We start from the raw sequence: 12,847 nt of genomic DNA on the forward strand, positions 1-12,847 counted from the left end.
GCCTCGCTAAATCAATGTTTTCTTTCTCTTTATTCAGATAAGATCCCGCGATCCGAATAGCCGATGGGACCGATACATGCTACTGACATTTGAAGATCCTCCTGCTAATGTTAAGGTAAAATCCAAGTGTCAGGCAGTACGTTCCCTTTGAAATTGATATGGTCGATTAGTTCTGCATTGGGCCAGTGGACAAAGCCACATTTCTTTTACCCCACCCCCAACGAGAAGCTAAAAGCAGGCACAAACTGCAGAGGTAAATTCTCCAGCTGCACACCCGCCATTTTCCTGCTCCTCTGACGCAATGCACTCTGGGTATGCTAAGCAACAAGGTCTAATTAGCATATTCAAATCGCCCGGGTCACTATGAAGGAAATAGTATGAAAATGACTGCAAAGATTTAAAAATGAATTATAATTCCTTACTGAATTCTGCAGCCATCTCACATGCAATATACATAGTATGACCACATAGTAGCGTTTTTAATGTAATATAATGCTATATATATACTTAGTAATTATATTATTTTTCTCCAAGGAAAGTTATATGAACAAATCATTCAAAAGAATATTTTGTGAAATTTGTCTAAAGATACTGAATGAATATGTATACACAATGCATCCACAGCTATGATGTGACAAGCATCCAGGTCATGTGCACACATCTGAACAAATTAGAAAAGTTCATAAAGAACTAACTCCATATGTTAGTGATTTTGCACAGATTAAGAAACAATCCTCCTATCAAACACCAGTCACAGTCCTCTAGACCCATGAAGATCCTGGATAGAATACCGTATTTGACGTAATAAGCGCCCAGGGCTCTCTCAAAATTAGAAAGAGGGGGCCCTTATAAGAATATTATTTTGGTGAAAAACAACAGAGTTGAAAGATAAATTTCGTGGTTTATGCTGACAGCCTGAAATATTTATATACAACATATATATTTTTCCAGAATTTAACTGCCTATAATTAAGGGTGCATATAACACACGAGTGCGTATTATACACAAATAAATAAGTCTTGTGTACATTGATCAACCCGAAGGGGTGCTAATTGGGATTGTTCACTGGTCAATATATTAGCAAATATCGCTGTGGGTGCTTATTAGAGCGGGGCGCTTATTACGTCGATTACGGTAGGTCTTCAGCAACCCATGCTTGCCGTAAAAGGTGACTATGCTTGTCGTAAGAGGTGACTATGCTTGTCGAAAGAGGTGACTAACAGGATCAGGTGGTCGGACACACTGATTTGGTTGATGCTCGGCATCGTGTCCCAATTGCATGGATTGATGCTTATGATGTCAATCACTGAATTGTCTGGTCCAGACTCGATTATTTACAGACCGCCGTCATATAGCTGGAATATTGCTGAGTGCGGTGTTAAAAGAAGGTTTGCGACATTTTTTGTGCTAATTTGTATGCAAGCAGTTAAATATTAATGGGTTAATGCCACTAATCGTCATATATTTTGCACATTTTACGCAAACACAGTGCTCAACACTAACAATAACACTGAACCGTGTCTAGTATATTTTCTTATAGACCAGTAAAATTAAATGGTGGTCCAGTGGTCTGGTGTTCTTTTGGGGACGAACAAAGTAATTTAAGTTTGTATGACTTAAATTCATCGATGACTTTTAATCAATGATAGACCAAGTCTAACTTCCTTGCATCATTGTATCTAGTTGAGGGGCAGTCGGGTAGCCTAGAGGTTAAAGTGTTCGCTCATCACGCCGAAGACCTGGGTTCGATTCATCACATGGGTACAATGTGTTAAGCCCATTTCTGGTGTCCCCTGCCGTGATATTGCTGGAATATTGCTAAAAGCGACATAAAACCATACACACTGTCTAGTAGAGATCCAACACGACTAGCAGATTTATTTTTGTCCTGTTGCTTTGGACCACTGAACATTTTGGACAGTGTCAAGCACTGAAATATGCAGCTTATCTGGACCTCTGAACCTGTTTCGTAAGATATAAGAAAATCCGTCATTAAATCCCTGAAATTTCTTTTATTTCTAACTAGAATAGAATTATCACTTATTTGAAACTTGCAATCCACAATTTTGATAAATCTAATAATTTAAACAGCCATCCTATTTTATACCTCAAAGACTTGCAATGTGAATTGTTTGTGTCCATTCTTATAACTTGTGGGGGCACGGATGGCCCAGTCGTCTGTCTGTCGCTGTGCAGAGTTGCGTCCCTTGTGCACGCCAGAAACCTATGATTGTGGGTTCGAATCCCGGTTTGCCCCGATTATGTTTCAATGTTTGTCAGCACCATACCCGGGCACGTGGGTTTCACCGAAGTGGTAAACATCTGAGACCTGCATCACTTCGGGCTTTCCTCCCACATTAAGCTGACATGCCGTGACATAACTGTAATACTGTTAAAAGCGGCGTTAAACCCAACTCACTCACTCACTCACTCACTCACTCACTATAATAACTTGCAGCATATAAGATGTAATATTTTGCATCCAGTAAAACCCAAATCGTAATTACAGTAACACAATACTGGTAGAGAGTATTCTCTGGAGCAGATTATAATAAATTACAGCACTACCACATTATAATGAAGGATCAAATCATGAATAATTCTTGATAAAGTTGATAGTTGAAAAACCACACTCGTTTCTATGTTGTTGTTTTTACATTCTGAATTTGGTGGGACCCTATCACAAACCACCAGCAGCAAATTGGAGCTGTAAATATGCAGATTACAGATTATACAGGCAGACATGATGATAGTCTGTGCATAGTATGCAAGTTGATTCTTTATACGTACAGAGCTCCAGATAAGCTTTTGGTGTTGTGGGTATTTTAACCATGCATTTTAAAATTATTGGGTATCAGTAATTCTATCTGCGTATTCAAAATTCTGTTACCCACTAGTTTTTACACATGTGGGTATTTAAGTTAAATATTTAAAAACACTATTCATCTAGTCCCTGCAAACTGGTGTCGTGTGGGTTCGAGAGCTTTATAGGACTCAAAAATACCACGATACTTCCACAAGAAAGTGTGATGGCAAATGATCATGATGTAACCGTCATCGTGGAGTTTGGCAAGGTTGACGGAATGCCCGTTTATAATTTCAAAATAAGTTGCTGATTTGCTAATCGAATACGCAGGGTTACTTCACAATATTTTGATGATACACACAAGTTTTATTTTTGTAGCGTATCTGTAATGTTCGTTGCGTATTTGATACGCTTGGATTATATTTTGCTGTGTATTTCTGCATTTCTGATGCGTATTTCACGCAGATATGCACCTTATCTGGAGCTCTGTACGTATATCCCATTCTGTAACTGTAGTCCAAATAGTCCAAAGCAGGATGGAAATTAACACCATGGTTACACTACAAGTAGCTAATGTTTGCATTTCTTTCTGACTGCACGCGGGGGGCGGTCGGGTAGCCTAGTGGTTAAAGCGTTCGCTCGTCACGCTGATATTGCTGGAATATTGCTAAAAGCCCGCAAAACCATACTCACTCTCTCACTCTGACTGCACGCATTCCTTCTGACTTTTATATATGAGTTAAGATAAGGCTTCAGTCAACTTCAGTGTAAATGTAGCCATGGCGTGGTATGTTGTTGTCCATGACCAGATCAATTTATACATGAATTTAAATACTTTTTGCCAGAGCTCTGGTAAAACAATTCCCAATCTCTTGAGATTTTTAAAAACCTACTGGCTGTTTGTGTAACTCGATATGGAGTTTTTGAAATTGTGGTAACACCTCGCAGGAGGGCTTACAATCATTGTAAACCCTTGATAGAACAAAAACTACGAACAGCCTACGAGACGCACGTGCAGATTTCGTGCCATTGCGAGACTCACGTGCAGATTTCGCACCGTTGCGAATCCCACATGCTGAGGTCACCGGTTTCATTGAACCGAGTTCACGACTGCAGCCGATATTTCATCTCCGATACAGGTTATACATTTGAGAGTTTTTATTACAGTTATTCAATTAAAAACGTTGTCTATGCGATGAGTCGGTTTTTAAGTTGGACAAACCATGTCTCCTCGAGATTACTAGAGATTGTAAACCCTCATATTCGGGAACGTCCCTCAAGTGAGGGTTCACAATCTCCAGGAATCCCTCGGAGACATGGTTTCTCCTACAGATAGCAGTTGCTCGGTAGGTCTGGTACCCAGGTAGTAAAGTTGGACTCGTCGTAGCCCTACTGACAAGTGACAACTGCTCTTAGTTTGGAATTCTGAATAAATCCCAGATCTGTCTGATGAAGAAAAGATGAGATTTTGTTTAAAAAGTTACTCCGGATGGTTGCAAGTTTGGAGTCATATCTAAGTTGATAAGGAACGGAAGAAGCAGTTGAAAGAGGAATCCAATAACTATTGCTATGTAACAATTACAATCATGTCATCAGATATATTAGTGATATTTCAATACGAGTATGTCACTTTGTTAAGATCCGGGTTAGAATAGGTCTTGGCAGCCCATGCTTGTTGTAAGAGGCTGTCAGGCTCGCCGACTTGGTTGATGCATGTCATCTTATCCCAGTTGTGGAAATCGATGCTCATGATGTCAGTCACTGGATTGTCTGGCCCAGATTATTTACCGACAGCCGTCATATAGCTGGAATATTGCCGAGAACAGTGTTAAACAAAAACCACTTTGTGAACCCCCAAAATGTATCTGATAAGAAAATTGATACAGGATACATTTTTAGAAAATTGTATGAGTGGAGGGTGCAGGACTTGCTTTCCTTTTTGTGAACACCTGGTGTCATCACTGATTTTCAGTGATCCATTCATATAACTGTCATCAATATTTTCCCTTTTATGGCCAATGGAATCTGTTTCGGCATATAATCTAAACTGATTATTCTCTGGCGTTGACATTTATATTTATATATATATATTTTTACAGGCGGGGTGGTTGGTTGGTTGCTTTGTTGTTTAACGCCATACTCAGCAATATTCCAGCTATATGACGGCGGTCTGTAAATAATCGAGTCTGGACCAGACAATCCAGTGATTAATATCATGAGCATCGATCCACACAATTGGGATCGATAACATGCATCAACCAAGTCAGTGAGACTGACAACCCGATCCTGTTAGTCACCTTTTACGGCAAGCATAGACGCCTTTTACGGCAAGCATAGTCGCCTTTTACGGCAAGCATGGGTTGCTGAAGACCTATTCTACCCCGAATCTTATGGCGTTGACATTTATATTTATATATTTATTTTTACAGGCAGGGTGGAATGGCGTTGACATTTATATTTATATATATTTATTTTTACAGGCAGGGTGGAATGGCATTGACATTTATGATTATATATATTTATTTTTACAGGCGGGGTGGAAAGAGAGCCATGCTACATTCATATCTGAGTTGAAGAATCTGAAGGCTGGAGATTTGTCCACACTCGGCCCTGCCCTGAAGAATGCGTTTGACCTGCTCAACATCAACCGCATGCAGTCGGGGATTGACACATACGGACAGGTATGTATCGTGTGCCTTTAACATGTCTGGAGGGGACAGGGATTGCCCACTTGGCTGTGGTGCCTCATTTCTATGGAGAGTTGTATCCCTTAGAATGCCTGCGATGATGAGTTTGAATTCCAGATTCCTCCTGATTTATGTAGACAGCACCATGCATGTTGTCGCTGGTTTCACAAAAAGTGGTAAACAGCTAACATCAGCATCAATTCAGGCTTTTCTCCCTCATCAAGCTGACTTGCCATGATTATCTTTGAATTTCTGTTTAAGTCGGGGGCGGTCGGGTAGCCTAGTGGTTAAAGCTTTCGCTCACGCCGAAGACCTGGGTTCGATTCCAGACATTGGTACAATGTGTGAAGCCCATTTCTGGTGTCCCCTGCCGTGATATTGCTGGAATATTGCTAAAAGCAGCGTAAAACCATACTCACTCACTGTTTAAGTCGTGTTAAACCCAACTCACTCACTCACTCACTCACTCACTCACTCACTCACTCACTCACTCACTCACTCACTCACTCACTCACTCACTCACTCACTCACTCACTCACTCACTCACTCACTCACTCACTCACTCACTCAAAAAGACTCCCTAACCCAACCTTACTCAATCAACTTCACATACTTACCCAACTGAGGGCAGGCTTACTCAATCAACTTCAACTGAGGGCAGGTGGGTAGTCTAGTGGTTAAAGTGTTCGCTCGTCACGCCGAAGACCCAGGTTCTATTCCCGACATGGGTACAATGTGTGAAGCACATTTACGGTGTCCCCGCCATGATATTGCTGGAATGTTGCTAAAAGCGGTGTAAAACCATAATCACTCATCACCCTCACAACCTCACTCACAGAATGAATGTCATTGCAAGTTGTCCGTCCCCCCAAATACAAAAAATAATCATTGGTCATCGTGATTAATGAAGCCATTCTGTTCTGTTTGTTTTGTTTTTTTAAGTGATATTGAAACTTTCACCTTGGTTTGACCAAATAAGCAAACACAACTTTATGGATAACAATTTCTGGTATATTGCATGTAGTGACATTTCGATGTTGATTCTTCCACCGTTATCAAGCTGGAGTGAAATGCAATAAATCAGAAGTTGTTATCCATAAAGTTGTGTTTTCTTATTTACTCACCAACTTCTAGAATGCCAATCAAACACTTGCCCTCAAATTCTCTCAAACTGCATTTCCTTGCACTATAAACATCATCACCTCGCACTATACACATCACCTCCTCGCACTATAAACTTCACCCCCTCGCACAAAAAACATCACCTCCTAGCACTAAAAACATCACCTCCTCACACAATTAACATCATCTCCTCGCACAATTAACATCTCACACTATAAACCTCACTTCCTCGTACTATAAACATCATCTTCTCGCACTATAAACTTCACCACCTTGCACAAAAACACCATCTCCTCACACTATAAACATCACCTCCTCGTACTATAAACATCATCTTCTCACACTATAAACTTCACCTCCTCGCACTATAAACATCACCTCCTAGCACTATAAACATCACCTCCTCGCCCTATAAACATCACCTCCTCGCCCTATTAACATCACCTCCTATAAACAACACCTTGCACGATAAACTTCACGTCCTCACTATAAACATCACCTCCTCGCACTACAAACATCACCTCGCCCTATAAACATCACCTCCTAACACTATAAACATCACCTCCTCGCACTATTAACATCACCTCACTATAAACATCACCTCCTCACTGTAAACATCACCTCCTCGCACTATAAACATCACCTCCTCGCACTATAAACATCACCTCCTCGCACTATTAACATCACCTCACTATTAACATCACCTCCTCACTATAAACATCACCTCCTCACTATAAACATCACCTCCTCGCACTATAAACATCACCTCCTCGCACTATAAACATCACCTCCTCGCACTATTAACATCACCTCCTCACTATAAACATCACCTCCTAGCACTATTAACATCACCTCCTCGCACTATAAACATCACCTCCGCACTATAAACATCACCTCCTCACTATAAACATCACCTCCTCGCACTATAAACATCACCTCCTCACTATAAACATCACCTCCTCGCACTATAAACATCACCTCCTCTCACTATTAACATCACCTCCTCACTATAAACATCACCTCCTCACTATAAACATCACCTCCTCGCACTATTAACATCACCTCCTCGCACTATAAACATCACCTCCTCGCACTATAAACATCACCTCCTAGCACTATAAACATCACCTGCTAGCACTATAAACATCACCTCCTCGCACTATAAATATCACCTCCTCGCACTATAAACATCACCTCCTAGCACTATTAACATCACCTCCTCACTATAAACATAACCTCCTCGCACTATAAACATCACCACCTCACTAGACATCACCTCCTCGCACTATAAACATCACCTCCTAGCACTATAAACATCACCTCCTAGCACTATAAACATCACCTCCTCGCACTATAAACATCACCTCCTCGCACTATAAACATCACATCACACAATAAACATCACCTCCTAGCACTATAAACATCACCTCATTGCACTATAAACATCACCTCCTAGCACTATAAACATCACCTCCTCACTATTAACATCACCTCCTTGCACTATAAACATCACCTCATTGCACCATAAACATCACCTCATTGCACTATAAACATCACCTCCTAGCACTATAAACATCACCTCCTCGCACTATAAACATCACCTCCTAGCACTATAAACATCACCTCCTCACTATTAACATCACCTCCTTGCACTATAAACATCACCTCATTGCACTATAAACATCACCTCCTAGCACTATAAACATCACCTCCTCGCACTATAAACATCACCTCCTTGCACTATCAACATCACCTCCTCACTATTAACATCACCTCCTAGCACTATAAACATCACCTCCTCGCACTATAAACATCACCTCCTAGCACTATAAACATCACCTCATTGCACTATTAACATCACCTCCTAGCACTATAAACATCACCTGCTAGCACTATAAACATCACCTCCTCACTATAAACATCACCTCCTCGCACTATAAACATCACCTCCTCGCACTATAAACATCACCTCCTCGCACTATTAACATCACCTCACTATAAACATCACCTCCTCACTGTAAACATCACCTCCTCGCACTATTAACATCACCTCCTCGCACTATAAACATCACCTCCTCGCACTATTAACATCACCTCACTATTAACATCACCTCACTATAAACATCACCTCACTATAAACATCACCTCCTCGCACTATTAACATCACCTCACTATTAACATCACCTACTCACTATAAACATCACCTCCTCACTATAAACATCACCTCGCACTATAAACATCACCTCCTAGCACTATAAACATCACCTCACTATTAACATCACCTCACTATAAACATCACCTCACTATAAACATCACCTCCTCGCACTATTAACATCACCTCACTATTAACATCACCTACTCACTATAAACATCACCTCCTCACTATAAACATCACCTCGCACTATAAACATCACCTCCTAGCACTATAAACATCACCTCCTCGCACTATAAACATCACCTCCTCGCACTATAAACATCACCTCCTAGCACCATAAACATCACCTCATTGCACTATTAACATCACCTCCTAGCACTATAAACATCACCTGCTAGCACTATAAACATCACCTCCTCACTATAAACATCACCTCCTCGCACTATAAACATCACCTCCTCGCACTATAAACATCACCTCCTCACACTATTAACATCACCTCACTATAAACATCACCTCCTCACTATAAACATCACCTCCTCGCACTATTAACATCACCTCCTCGCACTATAAACATCACCTTCTCGCACTATTAACATCACCTCACTATAAACATCACCTCCTCACTATAAACATCACCTCCTCGCACTATAAACATCACCTCCTCGCACTATTAACATCACCTCACTATTAACATCACCTACTCACTATAAACATCACCTCCTCACTATAAACATCACCTCGCACTATAAAGATCACCTCCTCACTATAAACATCACCTCCTCGCACTATAAACATCACCTCCTCGCACTATAAACATCACCTCCTAGCACTATAAACATCACCTCCTCAGAAATCACTGAACCAATGAATCTGTTCCCACCAATGAGAACCCAATGCAGAATTCTCAAAAATATCAACCACGGCTATTTGTGGCCATGAGTTTTGTTCAAACTGTAATGCACATTCCATACATATTTTGTTGTGTATTGCAGGGGCGGAGTCCATTCTTCTTGGAGCCAGCTGTGATTATCGTGATTACTGATGGCGGCTACCTCACAACCATGAACGGCGTGCAAGCTGAGGTAACACTCTGCCGTGGTTGAATGTTTGTGTTTTGTCCATAAACAGGTTCTGCTCGGACATTAATATTGGGGAGTACTGTTAATTCCCTATGTGACAAGGCAGATAATTGTCCAGGCTAGCAAGCGCCAGGTGCTGAGATCGTATCCCGCTAGTGACCAGGTTGTTAATCAGCCTTGGGGCCAACAATGTTTACAGGTCCTCACAGTGTTGTCACTACCCCTAGTGTACCGTACATACACCCTGTGCACTCAAAAGAACCCACTCATCCAATGGTAGATGACCAGATGGTGGAAACACAAATACGTACATACACCCGAAACACAAGTGTAAACACGTGTGGTGTCACCCTTGGCAAGCATTATTCTATAATACTTCAATGATAGGACAAGACTAAATTTGTTATTCAATGGTGCTTCAAGTCTAAGACAAGGCAATATTTGTTCCAGTTGAACCTGCCCATGAATAACAATGTTCCTGGCACCGAGTTGACAAAGGAACCATTTCGGTGGGACCAAAGAATATTCAGCATTGTTCTCAGAATGCCTGGCAGTGTGCCGCCAGAAAATGCCTTCCCGTTTATCCTGCCCGCGGAGTCCCACCCTATAGACGCCATGTGTGACGTGACAGGAGGTGAGAGGCCATATTGTTTACGTTTGTACGCACCATTTGGTAGATCAGTTTCAAATTTTTTTAATTATTGGCAAATACATTGATGACTTGATTGTGTTTTAGGGGCGATTAGGTAGCCCTGTGGTTAAAGCGTTCGCTCGTCACAGTGAAGACCTGGGTTCGATTCCCGACATGGGTATAATGTGTGAAGCCCATTTCTGGTGCCACCGGCCGTGATATTCCTGGAATATTGCTAAAAGCGGCGTTTAACCATACTCACTCACTCGCTGATTGTGTTTAATAATACACTGATGTGGTGGATCATTGCTCACAATATCACCCACTGGGCGCCGCCATCTTGAACGTAGTCTTGCTCTCATGAGATCTCGTTATGTGTTTACAAACTAACTTTTAACATTTAATGACCTTGAAGATCCAGGTTAGAATAGGTCTTCAGCTACCCATGCTTGCCGTAAAAGGCGACTATGCTTGTCGTAAGAGGCAACTAATGGGATCGGGTGGTCAGGCTCACTGACTTGGTTGATGCATGTCATTTGTCTCAATTGCGTGGATCGATGTTAATGATGTCAATGACTGGATTGTCTGGTCCAGACTCGATTATTTACAGACCACCGTCATATAGCTGGAATATTGCTGAGTGCGGCGTTAAACAAACAAACAAACAAACTTCAACATTTAACAACTGGAGAATCTGGTCCAGACACTGTCGTTGTATAGATGGAATATTGCAAGTGCAGCATAAACAACTCACTGTCAGCAGTACTTCTATCATGACATGTTTCAGGTCGGTCGTATGCTGTCTTCACTCAGAAGATGTTGAATGGAGCTCTAGAATCTCTGGTGCAGAAAGTGCAAAGTGGAGTGGTGATAAACTTTGAAAAAATTGGAAACGACCCACCACCTTTAATCACCGAGGGTAGGTTACACCTGCAACATGTACACACTATGTAGAAAGAGTGAGACATGAAATGATGACGTGTCATTAGTCAGGCAAATATAAATATTAGTCTTTGCTCTCAGGCACCACGCATCATCATAAAGCCTGCCAAACGTTTTGTTTTTATTTCCATTTTCAAAAAAATATAAAACTCCAAATACTAAAACACAATGCACAAAAAAAATGGAAAATGGAAAAAAAATAAGAAATGTGTAATGAACTTTATGATGACGTGGGCAGTGCCTGAGAACCAAGACTATTATTTTTTTTAGCCTTAGACACCCACTTATCAGACATTGAGCTAGGGATTAATTACAGAACAGAAGATACAATTTAAACTGTAAATCAACATCTGGTGCTTTTTTATCTCAAATTTAAATTTTTTACTGATCAAGTTTCTTATCACCCGTTTTTTTATCTGAATTTGCTGAAGGGGTACGGTGTATTTTTTTCTGCACATAATACTCAAGGAAATCTTTGATTTAAAAAATACTGAATCCTATAGAGTGGGATGCGCATCACACTTGGGTGCGCAGTATACTCAAGAAAATACGGTAGGATAATGCCTACAGCCCATCTCAGAGCGGTGTAGTGTGATCGCAGTCTATGTGCAGATGTGTGCACTTGTAATTGAAAGTTTAACTGTCATCACAGACTGTGTTTATTCCCTTATTCAAGGAAGGCCTTTTTCAAACCACAAATTAATCTTTTCGATCTTCAAGTTTGTTTATGCTGGGATTTTCTTCTCTGATATGTCTTCTTGTAATTAGACCTATGAAGATCCAGGGTAGAATAGGTCTTCAGCAACCCATGCTTGCCTCAAAAGGCGACTATGCTTGTTGTTAGAGGCAACTAATGGGATCGGGTGGTCAGGTTCGCTGACTTGGTTGATGCATGTCATCGATCCTGATTGCGTGGATTGATGCTCATGATATTAATCACTGGATTGTCTGGTCCAGACTCGATTATTTACAGACTGCCATCATATAGCTGGAATATTGCTGAGTGTGGCGTAATTAAAAGCTTTAATTGTTTTTCATTAATGGACTATCCCATAGGTAGCTAAGGTAACAGTCTGTTGATTTGCTGTGCACTCAACCATAAATTGTTCTGTTGTAAGATATTAAACTAATGGGAGGTTATGCATGAGAGACCTCCTGTACTAAATCATACATTGATATGAGTGGGGGTCGGGGGGATAGTCTTGTGGTTAGAACGTTTCACTCCTCAGACCTGGGTTCGATTCCCCACGTGGATAGTATGTGTAAAGCCCCTTTGTGGTGTCGCCCACTGTAATATTTCTGGAATATTGCGGAAAAACTGCGGAAATCGTACTCACTCACTTTAATTATAATGGTTATGACAAGGACTCATTGACAAGGAATTTTTGCTTGCTCCTTTTAAAAGTTACTGGCTCTTCTATC

At 41.0% G+C, this 12,847-nt stretch overlaps 1 protein-coding gene across 1 annotated transcript in view; it reads left to right on the plus strand.

The window, feature by feature from the left end:
- Positions 1-12,847, plus strand: part of LOC124144034 (integrator complex subunit 6-like) — a 34,629-nt gene that overhangs the window by 320 nt on the left and 21,462 nt on the right. Inside the window, exons 2-6 of the mRNA XM_048384948.1 lie at positions 38-115; positions 5,338-5,487; positions 9,766-9,855; positions 10,303-10,486; positions 11,271-11,402. Coding sequence (XP_048240905.1) covers positions 38-115; positions 5,338-5,487; positions 9,766-9,855; positions 10,303-10,486; positions 11,271-11,402 — 634 coding nt within the window. The remainder of the gene's footprint in view (positions 1-37; positions 116-5,337; positions 5,488-9,765; positions 9,856-10,302; positions 10,487-11,270; positions 11,403-12,847) is intronic.

Source organism: Haliotis rufescens, unplaced genomic scaffold, assembly GCF_023055435.1.
Source record: "Haliotis rufescens isolate VD_foot unplaced genomic scaffold, xgHalRufe1.0.p SCAF_52, whole genome shotgun sequence".
Lineage (NCBI taxonomy): Eukaryota > Metazoa > Mollusca > Gastropoda > Lepetellida > Haliotidae > Haliotis > Haliotis rufescens.